The 20,959-nt window shown below is 47.5% G+C and overlaps 1 protein-coding gene across 2 annotated transcripts in view; it reads left to right on the top strand.

Annotated features, from left to right (window-relative positions):
• Window positions 1-713: 713 nt before the first annotated feature.
• ARHGAP9 (Rho GTPase activating protein 9) overlaps window positions 714-20,959 on the top strand; it is a 29,867-nt gene continuing 9,621 nt past the window's right edge. The window contains exons 1-7 of one of the 2 annotated variants that reach the window (XM_083486649.1): window positions 714-1,020; window positions 5,780-6,188; window positions 7,781-7,977; window positions 15,511-15,747; window positions 17,226-17,414; window positions 18,134-18,247; window positions 19,408-19,469. In XM_083486649.1, the coding sequence (XP_083342775.1) occupies window positions 5,846-6,188; window positions 7,781-7,977; window positions 15,511-15,747; window positions 17,226-17,414; window positions 18,134-18,247; window positions 19,408-19,469 (1,142 nt within the window). In that variant the 5' untranslated portion in view covers window positions 714-1,020; window positions 5,780-5,845. Of the gene's footprint in view, window positions 1,021-5,753; window positions 6,189-7,780; window positions 7,978-15,510; window positions 15,748-17,225; window positions 17,415-18,133; window positions 18,248-19,407; window positions 19,470-20,959 lie in introns of both variants that reach the window. The other variant, XM_083486650.1, reaches the window with a different exon arrangement.

Here is a 20,959-nt window from a genome sequence, read left to right as displayed (position 1 = left end):
TATTTTCTATTACTGTATATGTACAGGGACTCATCTTTCAAATAAATCAATTTATGGAATGAATTTCTCTGAGCTCTCACCTTTGGTCTCTCACTCACCTCATTCTATTTATTTTTTAATGTTCTTCACAGAGCAACGAGAAATAACAATAGATTTTGGTATTTACATTGCATCCAGTCCAGATTTCCCAAGAATGGAGTTAGTGGCAGGAGCAAAAGGATGCAGGGGACTAAAGACTGCTGTTGGTGGATTTTTGTAGAGGCTGAATATTCTGTTAATGAAACTTGAGGTGTATGATTTACAAGGCCATGCAAAAGGTCCCTAGTTCAGTCCCTGACATCCACAGGTAGGGCCGGGAATGCATGTTCCCTGCCTGAAATGCTGGAGGGCCACTGCCAGTCAGTGTAGACAATACTGACTCAGTGTAAGGCAGTATCCTGTGTTTCTAGACTGAAGCCTATGATCTGCCTGAACTAAGCCCACTTTCGGTGGGTGTGCTCTCCCAATGAAGGTGTGCCTAGGCTGCAACTCTCAACCTAGTGCGCTCTCAACCACATCTGCTTTCGGAAGCATCCTCCACAAACTTAAGAGGGATGTATTGAAAAGACAGCATGCAACCCTTGTCTTGCTGGTTTCAGCAGGTCTTCTTGCTTCAGTAATAATTTGTTTAATGCACACACAACAAGGCTACAATCTTTATTTTTTTAAAAAGATTTTTAAAACTCAGTGTAGGTTTGATTTATGGGGTTGTGGGTCAGAGAGACAGTGCCTCCTTCCTGCCTTATCGTGGGGCAAGTGAACAAAGCAGCTTGCTGCTGCCGATAGGAAACCATTAACCCCTGCGAAAGCGGATGTGCGATACCTGCGCTTTGTGCTCAGTGCACTGAATTCTTTTAAAGAAGGGAAATGCTTCATCTTTCACAGCCCACAGGCGCGAGGGATAGAAAGGCCAGGAGAGCAGATCCAGGAGCGAAAGAGTCACTCTCGGGAACGTCATCTTTCGTTGTGATGTGAAGTCAGGTAAACTTAATTCTTATACACAGTTGATCTGGTGTCAGGATCTTGTGCTTCTGTTATTGTGGATTGGTGGGAGAGATTTATGAATTCAGGTTCTGTCTTCATCTCTTGAGAATGCAAAGGGATTTCATGAATTGGATGGGAGAAAGGACCCATGAACTTAAATCTAGGAGGTGGGACTCTGTGATTTCTCCTAGCTCCTATGGAACATTGTGTCACACTTGTCCCCACTTTTATATAAGCAGCAAGAAGTTTTAGTGGGGTTCATTTTCTTGGGGTTGATTTTCTTTTATGGGGTTCATGTTCTTGTAGTGAGAGACTTGTGGGGGGTAGGGGGGTGCTAGTCTATGGCTTAATGGCAGGCCCATTGTCAGCATGTCCCTCCCCCATCCCGTATGCTGGAGGCTGGATTGGCAAACTGCCATTTTAAATTTTCCACAGTGCCCCTGATTGTAGCATCTCTTTGCAGGAAATTTAAAATGACACCTCCCATTTTGCACTGAGAAATATTGGGGGGGGGGGGTTTATAGTGGCAGTGGCACCATTCACATAACAAAAACTACCAAAGAGAGACCAGCATTTTCAAAAGTAGGAGGTCCATGGCTTGGCTTTTGAAAAACCTTGGGCCTGCAGTACTTAGCTAATTGGAACCACTTCTGTACTTGGTTACAAAACACTACTGTTTGATCATAGAGCTGGAAAGGACCCTGAGAATCATCTAGTCCAACCCTCTGGAATATGCAGGGGTCCAAAGCCACAACCTGGTCCTTGCCATTATCAGCACCACATTCTCACCAGCTGAGCTATCCAGTTGCTGTGTTGTTTCTCTGCACAGCTTCACACCGACTGGAGTCCTTAAGCCCTTAGTAACTGCGAGGTGAAAACTTTTGTATAGGGTCAAGGCACCCTGCATTAAAATGGGGGGGGGGGCGGGGAGTGAGAGGAAATCAACAATTAAAGTAGGAACAGGACTGGCATGAAAAGGCAATTCAGAGAAGCTTTTCAACCGCTAATTAAGAGGCCATTCTTCCCATTCTACCATGGCTGAGTATCCACCATACATTTAAAGCACATTCTCATCCCCAAAGAATCATGGGAACTGCAGCTTACTCTGCACAGAACTGCAATTCCCAGCACCCTTAACAAATTACAGTTCCTATGATTATTTGGCATGGGCTATATTTTAAATGTATAGTGTGTGTAAAGCCTAAATTCAACAGGAAGCAATGAAACAGCAGAACCTGCAAGCAGGAAGCTTTTATTTAAAGACTCATTAGCTTTGAACTATTGCTTTGCCTGTCCGCTCTCGGCAGGCTGGCTCAACAAACATGTTTTATGTATTTTTTTTAAAATTCCCATAAATTTGGTTGGAAGGCAGCTGGAGGATAAGATACTGGATAAAGTTGTTTGGATGCTCTGTCAAAACTGAGTGAATAAAGGACAGCAATTGCAGCTTAAACCCCTTGCCTGTTTGTATGAGTGACCTACTTTGTGCCTCAACTATCGCTGGAAAGTGGCCCTCAGAGAGTGGCCCAAGGGTGGACATGAACCTTTGCACTACAGAACAACTGCTTGTTGCATATTTTACACACACACACAAACACACACACAAACACACTATCTATCTATCTATCTATCTATCTATCTATCTATCATCTATTTATCTCAGCATCTTAAAAAGCAGAGACATCACCTTGCCAACAGAGGTCCGTATAGTTAAAGCCATGGTTTTCCCAGTAGTGATGTATGGAAGTGAGAGCTGGACCATAAAGAAGGCTGATTGCCGAAGAATTGATGCTTTTGAATTATGGTGCTGGAGGGAGACTCTTGAGAGTCCCATGGACCTCAAGAAGATCAAACCTATCCATTCTTAAGGAAATCAGCCCTGAGTGCTTACTGGAAGGACAGATCGTGAAGCTGAGACTCCAATACTTTGGCCACCTCATGAGAAGAGAAGACTCCCTGGAAAGGACCCTGATGTTGGGAAAGATGGAGGGCACAAGGAGAAGGGGACGACAGAGGACGAGATGGTTGGACAGTGTTCTCGAAGCTACAAACATGAGCCTGACCAAACTGCGGGAGGCAGTGGAAGACAGGAGTGCCTGGAGTGCTCTGGTCCATGGGGTCACGAAGAGGCGGACATGACTAAACGACTAAACAACAACAACAACATCTATCAATCACTGCCCCACCTGCTCACGTGCATCCCACTTGCACGTGACCACATTTATGTGGGTCACTGTGGAATAAATAAATAAATAGATTGACTTCACCTTGCTTGGAGCTGCTGCCCAGAAATTGCTCAGGGCTGCTGTCAGAGTAAGGGAAGGAGGCCTTTGGTTGCCATCTGTGGCCAGCTGCCACCACCACGCACACTGGCTTCCCTCAGGCAGGCAGGCAGGCAGGCAGGCTCAGGACAGGCTGCGCAGCTGCCCTGTGCAATTTCCAGGGTGACCACTCCTCATCTAGATGGAATATGCATAGATTGGTCTACGAAGAACATGTACCTACGAAGAACAAGGTACAAGGATCTTGTACCTTGAAGGTCATGTTGGAGAGATGCTGACAAGAAGAATAGTGAGGAATTCCAAGGGGACCGAGACGAAGACAAGTCAGCTTAGTTTGTTTGAGAGTCTGGGGCTCTAGAAACTGCCTCCCTGTGATGGTTTTTATGAGCTGAGCAAATCCCACTGGGAACATCGTCTGCTTTGTATGGCTGTGCACTCACTCTCTGCAATGAGTTGCGAGAGCAGTATTGCTTCCTCTTGCAACAGCTACTTGGACACTCCTGCAACTTTTGCTTTTCCAGGGCCAGGCAAACTGGAAAGCACAGAGGTCACACTTCTGGAGTTGGTAGGGACACTGCCGCCTTCTTCTCCAGTCTGAGCAGCATTCTGAAAGCCATATGTACCGGCCCCTAATGGAACCATAGACTCCCAACTACAAGGCACATGTTTCAGCATGTCCGTGAGAAGCCCTTTGTTTGCAATAGAGGAGGAAGATCCAATTCTCACTTCCTGAGCCACAGGACTGTCTTTTCCCTGCTTGGTTCTCTCTCAGCTGCATCCGTCCAATGCATTTGAAGCACAATGCTTCCCCTGTAGAATCCTGGGAACTGTAGTTTGTTAAGGATGTCGGGAATTATAGCTCTGTGGGGAGGGCAGTAATGTGCTTTAAATGTCTAGTGTACATGCAGTGGTGGCTATGATATGGTTCAGGGTTTTTTGTTTTCGTTTTTTTGCCAAGGCAGAAAGATCTCAAAAGCAAGTAAACTGACCATTGAAATAATATACTGTTAGCAACTGTGTGTGGCTTGGTGTAGGTGTAGCGGTTAGAGAAGTGTGGGAAATGTTAAGTTGTGGGTGAACATATCAGACGACACAGCGATTCTTCAAACAGCTCTTGTTTATTCACAGGCCAGGACAGAACTGAACTTAAGGGTTCAGTCAGCCTGCTTATATAGAGCTCCAGTACCACGTAACTGTAACAATTTTCTAAAACTATCCAATCACTGAACGTCACTTTCGATCCCTTATTTGCATAACTATCTACAGTATCCCCCTGCTGGCCCAGGGTGAGAACTTCAGTACATAACAGGAAACCTATGGTGCTCCATATGTTGCTCCCATCATCTCCCATCATCCTGGCCACTGCTTGGACCCATGCCTAGAAAGCTAGGGTCAAGAAGAAGTGTGGATGGACCTGAGTGTTGTGTCTCAGCCTCACCATAGGATGGTTGGGAGGATAAAACGGGGAGGGAGCCACAACCTCTATAGAGGAAGAGTGGGATATAAATGTAATGAATAAGCAAGATGTTTTGGGACAGGGAAGGAGGGCTAACTCCAAGAGGGAAAGGCCTAATCATCAATGCATATTTAAATTATCCTATGGAATTGCTAGTGTATGTATATTATGACTTTTGTAGCACTAGGAAGAAAAGCCTGGACTTATAATCCAATGGTTGCTAGGAATTTCCTGTGCTTTCCTGCAAAACTAAGGGCTTGTCAATAATAATAATAATAATAATAATAATAATAATGGGATGGGGGAGAATTTCAACTCAGCTTGAACCTACTTAATTTGCACTTTCTGAAACAATCTGAGAACTGAAACACAGACATTCTTTGAAATTTGCACTTCCCTGAATTTTGCAATGCAGTACTCCAGCCAACTGGTGTGCACAAGAATGCATATACTGGGCTAAAATGCGCATGTTAGTGAAAAAAGCATACTAGAATTAAAGGGGAAATTGCATTGCAAAATTGCATACAAACAGGTAAATAATAGGAGGAAATTAACACTAAAATGCTGGTGGATTTTCTTGAGGACTTTTTCATTTTTAAAGAAATTACAAACAAATGTGGAAATGTGGAGAAGTGAAGATGGGAAAAATGAGAAACAGAGAGAAACCAAAATGGACAGAGCCACCCATCACTAATGATAGAACATCTGTTTTGCAGGCAGAAGGTCATTCGCCGGCATCTTCAGGAAGGGCTGGGACAGAACAGAATGTCCTGCCTCCAACCCCAGAGAGCCCCTGACAGTCAGTGTAGTTATCCTGAGCTAGATGGACCAGTGGTGGATTCAGTATTGGCCCGCTTCCTGTGTTCAACATTCTTAGTTCACTAATATTTCATCATGTATATGATGATTCAACCAGTTGATTACAGCAGATGTGCCTAAGCGGACTGGCATCTTCTCTGCTCTAAAAGGTATATTTCTATTTGTGTGTTCAGCCTCTCAGTGTTGCGCCCCTTCATAGGTGACAACTCAGAGCTCCTTCTGGCACACAGTCCCTGACGCTTCACGGCTATCCTGTTCTGATGAGATGCTTGCAGGACGGCGGCTCCTGGAAGGGTTCCACCTCCGCCAGAGCACACCATCGCTGGACAATCCCTCTGGCGCTGTTATGCTGCAGGCCCTCTACAACTACCAGTATAAGTCTGAGGATGGGAGGCAGGTGACCATTGAAGAAGGCGAGATCTTCCAGCTTATGCACAAGGCCAATGAGGACTGGTGGCAGGTGCGACGGCTTGGTCAGCCCAAGCAGAAGCGACCCATCTTTGTGCCTGCCACCTACATGATTGAAGTGCCCCCTGGCACAAGGACAGCCTGCCTGGAAAATACTACACAGCATCCTGGCATCAACGCAGAGCAAGATGGTGGCACTGGTGAGTTTTGGGGGAAGGACCAAACAATGAGAAGCCAGGCTGGCATGCCAGCTGTAGACATTTTGTTGTTGTTTAGTCGTTTAGTCGTGTCCGACTCTTCGTGACCCCAGGCACTCCTGTCTTCCACTGCCTCCCGCAGTTTGGTCAGACTCATGTTTGTAGCTTCGAGAACACTGTCCAACCATCTCGTCCTCTGTCATCCCCTTCTCCTTGTGCCCTCCATCTTTCCCAGCATATTGTAGACAAAACTGCTAGAATTTAAATAGAAATGCAACACATCTCATCATAGTGGGGAAGAATTTGACCAGATGACCTGTGTGTCTGCCCATTCAGCTGCCCAAGTGTTGTTGGCGATGGGAAATTTTAGGCCCTTGCTCTCCTTTCTTATTGGTCTTTATATTTAAGCTAGACTTGGACTGGACAGTCACATAAAGGGCACCTTAAAAGAGAGGACTCTCCTCTGACACACCTTTAAAAGAGGACTGTCACCCTTATTGGGGTGGTTTGCAGGACCTTCCAAGTGAGGACTATGAAGCAATCACACATTCCCCATGGCAGCCATGGCATTGCTCTCCTGAGAATCCCTACTCTCTAGGGTGATGGGAGCTGGAGTCCAATGCATTTGGAGGGCACCATTCTGGGACCTCAATATATGGGCAGGCTCATGTGGGAAGAGTCAACCAGGAACAAGCAGAAGGGCAGGCAAGTGGACAGGGAAGCCAGCGGACTGTGAGGGGAGCAGCCAGGGCTATGGCTTGGTGAAAATGCCCAGGCTTTGCCTGCAAAAGGTTCTGGGTTCAGTCCCCAGGTGGGGCTGTGCAAGATCCCTATCTGAAACCCCTGAGAGCCACTGCCAGCCACTAGAGATCAGAGCTCTTCCCCCATTATTTCAGTCAGCCTAGAGAATGGTCAGAGATGATGGAAGTAGTAGCCCAACAACATCTGGGAAACCAAGGCAGAAGACAGCTGGACCAATGGTTTGTTTCCATATTAAGCCTCACATTGGCTGCAGTGTGGAGATAGAGAATCTGACAATTGTTCCAGCAAAGACCCTGAGCAGGAAGCATTGATAGCTCAGTTTAGGTCACAAGGAACCAATGGTCTACCAGCAGTGGGGTGGAGGGAGAAGTGAAATCACAACAGAACCAGGGAGGACAACGCTGTTCTTACCCCCTCCTCCTCTGCAGCCTCTGGTAGATCACCACAAGAGATTCCTGGTTGGAGCCTAGACTGGAAGAATGTTGACCCATTGATGGCTATTGGGCCCAGTCCTGCAATAGGCGGCTGATGGGACACATTAGGCATGCCCTCCTGAGAGACTATGTGTGCACATGCTAGCACAAGGAAACTTCGTGGCTGGAACTAGGGATGTGGTACTCAGTGGCTGCTGTTTAGGAAGTCCACAAGCACGACATGAGGGCAGCAGCTCCCTTGCCCCTTGTGCTTCCTAACAGCTGGTCTTCATAGGGAACTGCCTCCAACTGCGAAGGTGGAAAGCCCTCAGTCACAGACCTGTGAGCAGCAGCACCTGTCCCCCAGATCCCGACCCTTTTCATGTGTTTCTGACCCTGCCATTTCCCTCATCCTTCTAGCTCACTTGGAAGTGCTGTCTTACTCTCTGGTAGACCTCTGCATGGAACCACACCCCCCGCCTTTCCACCACGTCAGCCTCATGTCCTGCCACAGCCTCCCTCTGCGTTCCCGTCCCTCGTCTCTGGGCAGGAGTCGCAGTGCATGTGGCTTGTCCCAAACTGGTGACGCAAGGCAGGAGCAGAGTTCAGAGGAGCAGGTAAGGTGGCCTCCGTCCTGTCTCAAACCTTTTCACATAATTAAGGTGTGTGAGGTGTGGGGAATGACTATGTGAACTCAGAAGCAGGGCTTCAAGGCCTCAGACCCCTCCTGTCCCCTGAGCCCTCCATTGGATGACAGACCCTTCACTCCCTTCTGATGGCTTTAACCATCTTTAACCCAGACATGGACTAGTCCAGGGGTAGTCAACCTTTTTAAACCTACCGCCCACTAATGCATCTTTCTTGATGGTAAAATTTTCTTACCGCCCACTGGTGCTCGATGGAAGGAGGATTCAGCTTGTGCCGTAGAACCCGCTGCCGCCCACCTAGAATCCTGAAATGCCCACTGGTGGGTGGTAGGGAGCAGGTTGACAACCCCGACTAGACAGTTCTTCAAACAGAATAATGTCCTCTATGACATGTGGGGAACCTTGGGATTCTCCCTAAGCCACACCCCTCACAAGCCCTACTTTGTGTACACACACACACACACACACACACAAACGTATGTGTTTTGGCTTGGCTGGAATGTGTCCTTCTACCCTTGCAGGTCTGGATGGAGGGAAGAGAAGGGCGTGTGAATTTGTGCAGAAACAAGCATGCTTTTAAAAAAGGGGGAAAGGTAAAATTTACATTACTTGCTGCCCCTGCTTTTGCTTCTGGACCCACCCAGCTCTGGGACCGGAACATTTCTTACTGTCAGAAAGTTCTTCCTGTTGTTTCGTTGGAATCTCCTTTCTTGTAACTAGAAGCCATGGGTTCGAGTCCTGCCCTCCAGAGCAGGAGAAAGCAAGCTTCCTCCATCTTCCATGGGACAGCCCTTTAGACATTGGGAGATGTCTATCATATCTTGTTAGAATAGAAAGTCAAATGAAAAAGCAGCTGCTCCTTGGTGTGCAACCCCCCCCGGCTGACTTAGCCCTCTGAGGCCTGGGCAAGTGTACCTGGCTGCCCACATCCTGCACAGCCCTGGGTCTTGGGCTGAAAAATATTTCCTACCTCTGGTCTATAAAGAAGGACATGTGGCCATCCTGCTCCTCAGCTGCAATCCCAGTGAAAATCCCACTTCTTCTCCTGCTACTGCTGGGTTTCTTTTTATCACTAATTGTGGTGGGCAGGACAGGTGGGGGGAGGGATTTTTCTTGGGCTCACAGCTGGGGAGGAAAGGGTTAATCCTTTCCCTACTGCTTTCCGGTCCTTACTTTTAAGCAAACAGAAACCACAGTTGTGGTTGCAGCAGCAGCAGCAGCAGCATGGTACATGTAGGCCTAGTCAGCAGTTTGTACAGTAAAAGCAGTTTCAGGGTTTCCATTCAGTGTCCCTTACTAATTACTAAGGGAGGATTGGCCAGTGTCTCAAACAAGAGAATATCTCTAAATGGTAAAATACCCCTGCACTAGGGTTGAGGCAGACTTTTAACTGCACACTTACTTATATTTACTTAATAATCTTTATATGCTGCTTAATCAAAAAGAAACCTATTAGAATCACAGAGTATGAATTGAATAATAGAATCACAGAATCGTAGAGATGGAAGAGACCCCGAGGGTCATCCAGTCCAACCCCCTGCAGTGTAGGAATCTTTTGCCCAATGTGGGGCTGGAACCCATAACCTTGAGGTTAAGGGTCTCATGCTCTACCAAAAAGGAGGTGTGTGTTTCATAGAATCAGAGAACTGTAACCAGGGAAAAGAGACGGCGGAAGAAGATTGGAAGAAATTTAAGAACTATCTTAAGAAACATTGTAAAATTAATGAGTGTTAAAATGATGTGGCTTTAGAAAGTAAGTGGATTACAGCTGTAAAGATTAAGTTAAAAGAAAAGAAAGGTTAACAATTAGATAAAATTAAGGGTGAGGATTTGCTGAACTAAATATTTGAAATTGGAATGCAGAAAGGGGAGGTATGAGGAGGTCGGTGAAGTAAGTTTTAAGAAAATAAGGTTTTGAAATTATACTTGGTTTTTTTTTCTTGTTTGTGTTCGTTTGTATTGTTGTGTTTGTTTATATAATTTGTGAAACTTTAATAAATATCTTATATAAAAAAAATAGAATCAGAGAACTGTAGTGTTGGAAGGGACCCCGGGGGTCATCCAGTCCAACCCCCTGCAGTGCAGGACCTACGGACTGAACCATCGACTACCGGGATAGTGTTAGATTCCTGGGTGGTCACGGCAGCGCACATCCGAGCATGCTGCGCCCACTTCCCCTTTTGGCCCTTTCCCTGGGAGGCTGCTGGTCTTGCCCACACAGGAAGTGGGGGAAGCCAGTGGGAGGGCCGGCAGCGCCTCGGGGTGTGCCTCTGAGCTGCACTCCTGACCCAGGCGCTGACAGCAGTGAGTACCGGGCCGGGAGGGGGAGCTGGGGCCGGGTTGCAGCTCACTGTGAGGAGGTGGGCATCAGCAAAGGCCTTTGGAACAGGCAGTTTGGGAGGGGGGGGGTCAAATAGGGAAAGCGCTTGGGGGAGGCATACGCAGAGCAAAAGGAGGCATTGTGGAGAGCGGAGGCTCTCTGAACTGCGAAAGGAATGATTGGAAAGCCCAGCAATGAAGCAAGTGTTTTCAGCTTCCTCTTGAGCAATGGGTGGGTGGAGGGAAGATTGAGAAGGGGCCTCTCCAGCAAAGTCAAGGCTTAGGACCTCTCTGGAACGGGGCAGAGTTTGTGATGGTCCATGGCTGGGGGTTCAGGTGGATTCTGTCGGGGTTAGGGGCGTGGTAGGATTGGTGTGACTCCAACTTGTGTGACTCCAACCCACGGCTCTGGCCGTCCACACGTACTTCTCACATTTAGTTGCATTTTGAGGATAAAATGGGGGTTGTTGTTGTTGTTGTTTAGTCGCTTAGTCGTGTCCGCCTCTTGGTGACCCCCTGGACCAGAGCACGCCAGGTACTCCTGTCTTCCACTGCCTCCCGCCCTTTGGTCAAACTCATGCTGGTAGCTTCGAGAACACTGTCCAACCATCTCGTCTTCTGTCGTCCCCTTCTCCTTGTGCCCTCCATCTTTCCCAGCATCAGGGTCTTTTCCAGGGAGTCTTCTCTTCTCATGAGGTGGCCAAAGTATTGGAGCCTCAGCTTCAGGATCTGTCCTTCCAGTGAGCACTCAGGGCTGATTTCCTTCAGAATGGATAGGTTTGATCTTCTTGCAGTCCATGGGACTCTGGGTAACTTTGGTCATTAGGTGGGGTAAAAATATTTCCGCTATTAGTAAAAGGCTCTACGTTGTAGGATGGGGATGAATGTAAACTCCAGATTGGAGACGTCTGAGGATGACAGACCTAGATATGGCAGGTGATTACATGGTCAGTTCGTTCCTATGATCGAGGCAAAGTGGCTGCTCTGTCGCAGTGCAGTATCCGCTGAACAGCTGTATCTTCGCAATGGCTGTGTCCTATGATTAGTTGGTGTTGCTGAAGAGTAGGATCATTTATTCATTTTGAAAACGTCTAAACTGCACCTTCATCTTTTTAAAGTTGCCACATGGACTCCAGTGTGGTTCAAAAAAAGGTCGAAACATCAATGCAATATTAAAACAAACATTTAAAAAGAAGATAAAAACAGTATTTTTAAAAATCTGAGAAGGGTTCTGGTGCCCCATATGTCACTTGCCTTAGGTCAGGAGGACACAACTCGTGATCTGGGACCAGGACAGGCAGGTTTCAGGCTTGTAGGACCTGGTGTAAAAACCATACCCTGAGAATTAAAACATTCTGATCCCAGGAATTAGTTTTTGTTTTTAAAAAATGTATTTTTATTAAAGATTTCTTGGTTTACAAAAGTATGTTCAATGTCTCTTTTTTCAAGTTACATTTTCTACAGATCAGTTTCATTTGTTGAGACATTAGTGTTACATTAGGAAGAAAAGGGGGGAAAGGTGGAGGGGGCCCTGGTGGGTGGAGATGGGGTCGGGTGGCGATGTTTCTATTTTACTTAACGTATGTGTTGGGTTTTGCGTCGCTTGTGCAGGTTCTCTTTGCTATTCGCTTGTGTTCTTTCTTTTGGTGTTGAGAGAGGTTGGGTTTGATTGTTCAATTGCGGTTGGCTGTGGTGAACTTTGTTTTCGTGTGTGAGTGAGGTGGGTGGGTGTTTTTGAATCAGGTTAGCCATGGATTTGTATACTGTTGGTGGATTCTTGACATTGTCTTGTTGGGTTGTGTATGTGATAGAGGGGAGCCATACCCGGGGTGAAGGCATCTTCTTCTATTTGTCCCTGTGTCAGATTCAGTTTATTGGTAAATTTTTCTAGTAGGGCTGTTTCCCATGCTATTTGGTACCATTGGTCCATGCTTATTCCTGACAGGTCTCTCCAGTGTCTGGTTATGATGTTTCTGGTTGCTGAGAGTAGGTGGGTTATGAATTCTTTGTGGTATAAATGGGCATTGTTGTCTTGGAAGATGTTTAGTAGGGCCAGTTCTGGGGTTATTTCTAATACTTGCTTAGTTATTTTGCATAGTTCTTTTATGGCTGTTGTCCAGAATAATTGGATTTTGGGGCATTCCCACCACATGTGGAGGTATGTGCCTGTGGAGGTACACCCTCTCCTGCATTTTGGTGAGGTTCCTGGGCATATTAATGCTAGTTTTCTTGGTGTTAGGTACCACCTGTAGGTGAGTTTTAGAGTGAGTTCTTTCCTTTTCGTTGATATGGATTTAAAGGCAGGGTTTAGACCCCATTCTGGTCCACTGAGTGGAGTTAATCTCATAGCCTATGTCTTCCTCCCATTGTTTTTTGATTACGTCTAGGGGGTTCATGGGGTTTTGGAGTAGTATTTTGTATATTGCGGATACCATCCCTTTGCTGTGTCCCTTTGTTGTTAGGAGGAGGTTTTCGAAAGTTGTCAGGGGCCTAGTTGCTGCTGATTTTACTACTGGATTGTTTAAGAGGGCATGTAATTAGTGGTGTGTTAACCAGGGCATTTGGGTATCTCCTAGTTTGTCTTGTATTTCTTGTGTTGACAAAGGTTTTTTATTTTTATAGAAGTCTATTAGACGATTAAAGCCTTTGGTTTGTCAGGTTTTTATCTGGAGGTTTTGTGCTGTGTGATGGAATAATGGGTGGTACGCCAGGGAAATTACTGGGGATGGGGTTGGGGACAGTTTGCCTATTTCTTCTTTCCATGCTTTGAGCATGGTCTGTGTGTACCTGTTAAATGTTGTGGGAATTTTCCTTAGTTTGGGAGGAGTGGATATGCTGTGGTGCAGGTATTTTCAATTGTGTCCCTCTCTAGGTGTATCCATTGTTTTGTCTCATCTTCTAGTATATATGGGATTATGTGGTGTATTTGGTTGGCAATGTAATATGCTTCTATGTTGGGGATTCCCCATCCTCCCTCTGAGGAGGGAAGGTGCAGGTATGTGGGGCTTATTCTTGTTTTTTTGTGTGAGAAGATAAATAAGTGTAGTTTTTTCTGCCATTTTCAGAGTTGGGAGGGTTTGGAATAGGTAGGTTAGTTTTGGGAGGGTGATCATTTTGATCATGTCTATTTGTCTGAGAAAGTGAAGTTTATGTTGCTCCATCTCTTTAGGTCTTTGTTAATTTGTCACCACAAGGGGTTGTAGTTGTGGAGGTATAATTTATTGAGGTTTCTGGTCATTTGTACCCCTAGGTATCCGAACTTGGTGTGGCAAAGTTTTATGTTGGTGACCTTCGTGAGTTCTTTTTGGGTGCGAGGAGCGGTGTTGAAGCACATAGCTTCCGATTTTGCAAAATTTACCTGTAGGCCCGACACAGTTGCAAATGTGTTGAGTTCTCTGATTAGGGAGGTTGCTGTGTTTATGGGGTCTGGTGTTGTGACCATTAGGTCATCTGCAAAGAGCCCTAATTTATAGGTTCTGCCTTTTTATTTCCACTCCCTTGATGTCTGTGGCTGCTCGGATTCAGATTTCTAAAAGTTCCAGAGTCAAGATGAATAAGAAGGGAGACAGTGGGCATCCTTGTTTTGTGCCTCTTTGGATCGCTTTGGACTCTATATCTATATGATATAGAGTCCATATTGTTAGTCCTGCATTTTGCTGAGGCTTGGGAGTATATCATAGCTGTCAACCTTCCCTTTTTTTGCGGGAAATTCCCTTATTCCAGCGCCGTTTCCTGCTGCTTCCTGCTGCTATCCCAGATTGTTAGATATCCTGTAGACTGTCCCTGGGACAGGTGAGGCTGCTGATCCCTTATTTTCGAGGCTGCTGATCCCTTATTTTCAAATCTGAGACAGCTATGGAGTATATTTGTTTGAGAATTTGTAGGAAGTTGGGGCCAAATTTCATGTTAGTTAGTACTGCTAGTAGGTATTTCCACTCTAAGCAATTAAAGGCTTTGAGGATGTCTAGGGACATAATTGTCAGTGGGAATTTGGTTGCCTTGCTGTGTTCGATCAGGTTCAGTAGTTTCCTGATGGGGTCTGTTATATTGCGACCAGGGACAAAGCCAGTCTGGTCTGGGGCTATTAACTTGTGTAGGAAGATTTTTAGGCGGTTGGCCAAGATTGATGTGAATATCTTGTAGTCTTGGTTTAATAATGAGATTGGGTGGTATGATTCTACTTTGAGGCTGTCTTTCAGTGGTTTTGGGATGGAGACTATTTTGGAGTAGGTCCAGGTTTTGGGGATGGCCCCCCTGTTATGATGTCATTGAATAGGCGGGTCATCTAGGGCATCAGGGGTTCTTTGAATTTCCTATAGAATTCTGCTGTAAAGCCGCCTGGGCCTGGGGCTTATGTGTGGCTTCAGGTTTTTGAGGACCATATCTATTTCCTCTGGGGTGATAGGACTGTCCATGAATTCCTGTTCCTCATCAGGTCAGGAATTAGTTTTGAGTACCAGAACTAAGTGGAGCCTTCTGCACAAAAATCCATTCCTGGTTACTCCAAACCTTTTTTTATCCTGGCAGCATAATTCAGGGTGTGTGAATTTTGCCACATACACACCATGCACTTAAAGCACTATGATGTCATTTTAAACACCCCCAAAGAATTATGGGAGCTGTAGTTTGTTAAGGGTGCTGAGATGTGTTAAAAAACCCCACACACTTTCCCTTCCCAGAGCTACAATTTCCAGAGCGGTTTAAAATTCAATCCCTCTTCACAAGGATCTCTAAAAAATGTAGCTCTGGGAGGAGAAGAGGGTGGCTTCTAATAAGTCTCTGCACCCTTAACAAGCTAGAGCTTCCAGGATACTTTGGGGGAAGCCATGATGGTTTAAAGTGGTATCATACTGCTTTAAATGTATTGTGTGGTGTGGCCTTTGTTGCTGCTATTGTTAACCAGTTGGGAGAGGCCTCTTGATCACCCAAATATCTATCAGTAGATCTGCTTTCTTCTTGATCACCCAAATATCTATCAGTAGATCTGCTTTCTTCTTGACCCTGATCTAGGGGATTGGAAAATGTTTATTTTTGAAGTTAAGTTATCCAGAGCTCTTTATTGGGTTCGCCATAAAAATCCCATGCTGTGGAGGCTTCCTCTCACTTGTTCTGCATTCCACAATGAGGAGAAACTGCCTCCTCTTAATATATGAAAAAATGAGCATTCCTGTTTTCTTCTGACAGATGTTGGATGATACTCACCTGCCTCCCCACCATCCCGTTGGGGAAAAGACCCCCATTTACTGCAACCTGGAGGAGATGAAGCAACCAGCAAGAATGCCCCCGAGCCCTCGCAGCCCCCCACTGCAGGTGCTGGACACCTGGGAGCAGCACATAGATTCTGGTTCCCTGCGCAGTTACTATTACAAGCCAGCGACGGGAGAGAAGTCATGGAAACCACCGCGAAGGAGCCAGGAGATGGTGAGGCTGCTGGTGGTTCTTACCAGTGTGTGCAACTGCTAGGGATAAAATCTCACCTCCATCACTTCAAGCATTTCACGAGGGGAGTACATTGTTGCCTCCCATCCTGGCCCTTTCAATCTCACAACAATGCTGTGAGGTGGGTGAGGCAAAGAAATACAGTGGTGCCTCGCAAGACGAAAAGAATCCGTTCTGTAATTCTCTTCGTCTAGCGGTTTTTTCGTCTTGCGAAGCAAGCCCATTAGCGGCTTAGCGGATTAGCGCTATTAGCGGCTTTTAGCGGCTTTTAGCGGCTTATTGGATCAGCTGATAAGCGGCTTAGCGGCTTAGTAAAAGGGGGGGAGGGGAAAAACCCCGCAGGAACTCGCAAGACATTTTCGTCTTGCGAAGCAAGCCCATAGGAGATTCGTTTTGCGAAGCACCTCCAAAATGGAAAACTCTTTCGTCTAGCGAGTTTTCCGTCTTGCAAGGCATTCGTCTTGCGGGGCAGCACTGTAGATGGCTTCTGGACAAGCTGCCTATTTACCATTCATCCGTATCTGTTTGCACAAAGTTTGTAGGGGGTTTGGACCGCATCAACTATTTACTGAATATTTCCTTGCTGGAAGGATAGACAATGTTGTGTCAAGCAATTGTGATCTCACACTTTCCAGCGTGTATTTCCCCATCACTTTCCTTACTGCAAAAAGTCCAGGGTTGTCATGTGAGAGCACCAAACTAACTTGCATTGCACAGCCTGAATATGCTGGTATGTGACTGAATCCCACCCCAAAATGGCAACAGTCTGGAAGCAGCCCTAGGCTACCCAGCGATATCCATGACTGCAATCAAGATTTGAACCCAGGTCTCCCAAGTCCCAGCTGAGAACTATTAAGCACTACACCACATAGGGTCCCCATGTCCGTTACGGGGGGGGGGCTCACCTGTTGGGGAGCCCTGCAGACAGGTACCTGCTGCCACCACCCCCCAAACAGGCTGCCTCCCTCTGAAGCCCCTTGCTTCCTGGCACCCTTTCCCTGGGCCGCTGCCGGAGGAATTCTGCAATAATTACTTCTAACGAACTAGGAGTGCTGGCCAAGGGGAAGGAGCCAGCCTGCCAGTGCCAGCTAATCTCCCAAGCTGGCTCTCCCCTTTCCCCACGCCCCACTGCCACGTGCGTTCCTCCTCCACCAGGAGAGCTTGTTCCTGTAGGTTTTGTTAGGACCATCAGCAGCAGAGGGTCAGGGCAGGACAGATGGGGGGCGGGTGGGTCAGGAGGACAGAGGGTTGTTGCTTATGTGAGAGAGGAGGTTTGAAAGAAATAGCAGGGGGCCCCTGGGGATTAAGACTCTGGAATTGCTGAGCCTGGGGTGGGGAGGGGGAAGGGCAGCCTCTTTTAATTGGAAGCTGTCCGGTTCTCTAGATAGTAGCTTCTCTTCACCCACACACCCCACACTTTATCCTTCCCTCACACCTTCTGTGTTTCTGCATTTTTGCAGCGCTTGATACAGGCAGAGGGACACAGCCCCTCAGCCCCTGTAGACCCTCCTCTGGGCGAAACACTGGACAAAGACCCAGACGGAGCAGAGAGGGGGGAGCTGGAGGCTGCGAGACAGGGTCTCCGGACCAGGGACAAGAAGCTGACCTACACCAAGTCCATGGTGCTGCCAGAGACGCAGGGGCCTAAGGTAAGTCACCGGGGGGGGGGGGCTGGGGGGGCAACTGTGTGCCCCAGAGAGGAGGAATTAGGTGCATTTGGTAGTGAATGGAGGGTGTGTGCACAGCAGACATTTAGAGCAAATCCCTCCCACTGCAAGAATCCTGGGAACTGCAGTATACCTGTCACAGACTACAATTCCCAGGATTCCTTGGGGGGGTGTTGGTCGGTACGCAGCCTTGCGTTACTCTGTGTGTGTCTGGAGCTGCAGGTGTGAGAACGGGAGGGGCAGGGCAATGGTGTAGAATGTGTTTGGACCAGAGCTTGCCCAAGACATTTGGCTGCGTGAGGCAGAGTGCAAATGGCATTGCCTCCCCTCCAAACCACGTCAGGTAAAGGTGCAAAAGTAACCAAGGTCAGCCACATTATTTTGAAGCAGAAATTCCTCTCCCTGTTCCCTGGCAGAGAATAAGACAATAAAATATGGGCTGCTATCCAAACTTTGTGAGTAGACCCACCAAAATTAGTGGACTTGAGGCCATTGATTTTAGTTGGTCTACTCTGAGAAGGACCAACATTGGACATCACCCATAATAAATAAAATAGGCAGCTGTTTGCCACCCCTTCGTTTCATCCAAAATCAGCTGTCGGGGGCAGCCGTTTCCCTTTGCCTAATGGCAGGGCTGGCCCTGGACTTGATACACCAAAGAGGTTGGGAGACTCACTTCCTCTGTGTCTCTCTCCTTCCAGGGAAGTCATCGCCGGAACCTTTCGCAACACAGTTGTGAGGCCTGGCTGGAGGAATACCCTGCACCGTCGGGATCTGCCAATGGTTCCCCCACAGACAGCCCTGACCTGCTGCATGTAAGTGTGGTGTGATGGTTAGAGTCTGTGAAGCTCACTTGGTGACCCTGGGGCCGGCCGACCTCACAGGATTGTTGTGAGGATAAAAGGGAGGGGGCCATCTATGTACCACCTCGAGCTCCCTGGAGGAAAAGCTAGATATAAATATAATTGAACAAAGAAAGCTCCCCTCCTCCCCACTGGAAAGGATCTGGTGCAGTGAGCACCCCAAGTTTAGGGCTGCCAGGTCAGGCAGGCAGGCAGGCGTCTTTCTCAGTTTTGGGGTGGGGTAGGGTGCTCTTATAAGAAGGGAGCCCTGTGGGATCAGGCCAATGGCACCGTTGGTCCTGGACGATATACCTGTGAACCAGATGCCTGTGGGAAACTTGCAGGCAAGAGCTGATTGAAGTCAAAAGTGCAGCCCATGCAATGGACTACCCAATAATAATAGGAATAATAGTGCAGGTCAAAGAAGGAGAACGTAGTTTGCTGCCGGCGGTGTGGCCTGGAGGGTGAATGAAGCAAAGGGGTGACAGGGAGCAGAATCCAGGCTTTGGAAAAATAAAGTTTTGCAGGGTGGACTAGGGAGACCTGAACACCAACAATAAAATCATATACAGTGGTGCCTCGCAAGACGAAAAGAATCCGTTCTGCGATTCTCTTCATCTAGCTGTTTTTTCGTCTTGCGAAGCAAGCCCATTGACGGATTAGCGGATTAGCGCTATTAGCGGCTTTTAGCGGCTTATCGGCTTATCAGATCAGCTGATAAGCGGCTTAGCGGCATAGAAAGGGGGGGGGAAGGGGGGAAAAACCCGCAGGAACTCGCAAGACATTGTCGTCTTGCGAAGCAAGCCCATAGGAAATTCGTTTTGCGAAGCACCTCCAAAACGGAAAACTCTTTCGTCTAGCGAGTTTTCCGTCTTGCAAGGCATTCGTCTTGCGGGGCACCACTGTATAAAACCAGCTCCAGTGCAGAACCTCTTAAAAGGCTTGTTGGAAAAGGAATGTCTTCAGTAGTCACCTGAGAAGGCAATAGAGCGAGCGCCTGTCTGATATGTGATGGAGAGATGCAGGTTAAGCTCTGTTGAGAAACAGAGGCTATTGGGGAGTATCCTGCAGCTCAGAAAATGTCGGAGGGTTTGCCCTTGGTGTTTGCTGATGCTGATGCTTCTTCGCTGCAGATGGTGGAGAAAACCGGACAGCTGAACAAAACCAAGATTGCAGAAGGAGGCCGAAAACTCAGGTACCTCGCTGGCATCCCCCGCGGTGGGAAGATGCTCGAGGAGGGGTGCTTCCCCCTATTCCTTTTGGTGGAATCTGGGCAGCCCTTGGTCCTCCAGTCTTCATGCTAACCTGACTGGTTGCTCAGTTCCAGCTGGATAGCAGTTCACAGCTGAAGGGGTTTTGACAAGCAATGTCCTGGCTGTGAATGGACAAAAGGGCTGTCAGTGGGTAATTGGGCCTTTTTTCAGCTTACTGTCACAGCTCAGGAAGGGGCCCAGCCAACCTAGGAGGAAATAAAGCAGATCTGAGCCTGGGTTCTCTCCATCAGGGGAGAAGTTTGGTAGGGCAGAGGAAGCAGGCTTGTGGGAAATGGGACACGTGGAGTTTGGAGTATCTAAATAACCTGATGGGCAATACAATGGATATACTATCATGACGATGACTGTGGAAGGCCCCAGTTCAATCCCTGGCACTTCCAGGTAAGGCTGGGAGAGATTCCAGTCTGAATCCCCGTAGAGCTGCTGCCAGTCAGTGTAGACTGCATTATAGTGACCAGTAGTCTTGCTCAGTGTAAGGCAGCTTCCTGTGTTCCTAACTACAGCTCAGGGTCTTCAAAAGGTGGGCAGCAATGACAGCAGTTGGTCTTAAGGCAGGGCTGTGGTGATACTTGTGGCCTCCAGAGTTGCTGGGCTCCAGTGCCCATCCTCCATCACCAGCCATGCTGGCTGGAGCTGATGGGAGATGGAATCCAGCAACATCCGGAGGGCCACAAGTTCTTCAGCTATGAGCTAGGGGGAATTCTTTCTCCTTCCCTCAGGCTCAAACTAGGATATTGAGTTAGTTCCGGAGAACAGGAAATAGGTAAAGAAAGTCTCACCTGATGCCTTGTTGACATCCATTTGTCTGGAGAGATAATGGAGTCCGCCCCTAGGGGTGAAGTCAAACAGCTGCATTAGCAGCACTGAAGTGACATCCTTGGGGGCGCGAGCCTGGGCAGTGTGTGTGGAGCTTTTGGGCTGCCCAGATGACAAGACCCTCCTCTCAGACTCGCTGATGTGGTCCAAAGGAAAGCAGAGCAAGACATTCGGCACCAGCTTGGCTGCAGGAGTTGCTGGAAGGGGGCATATAAGGTGCCATCCAACCACCTTAGGGACTCCATGCGGGATTTGTGTAGGGTTCATTCCTTAGCCTTTTCTTCTCGCAAGGCAGTGGAGGGTTAGGATCAGAGTTTTCCGTCTCCTAGATGAGCTACCTTCCCACGTTGACAAGCCCCATCCTTCTACGTCGCATGCAGAAGCTGCCTTCTGGAAGGGAAGGGAAGGGAAGGGAAGGGAAGGGAAGGGAAGGGAAGTGTAGCCTGAAGGCATAAAGTAGGTTCTGGGAGCTATGGTATCAGAGCAAGATAAAATGATGTCTCTCATATGAAGTCTGAAAATGCAGGAAAGCCACTGGCTGCTTTCAATGCAATGTTGAGGTGGGTTCATTTATATAACTGCAGTGCTTATTCCA

This window comes from Podarcis liolepis, assembly GCF_965112155.1.
Source record: "Podarcis liolepis genome assembly, chromosome: 2".
In the NCBI taxonomy this organism is placed as follows: domain Eukaryota; kingdom Metazoa; phylum Chordata; class Lepidosauria; order Squamata; family Lacertidae; genus Podarcis; species Podarcis liolepis.
Note: the sequence above shows the minus strand (reverse complement) of the source record. Positions and strands in the feature narration are given on the sequence as shown.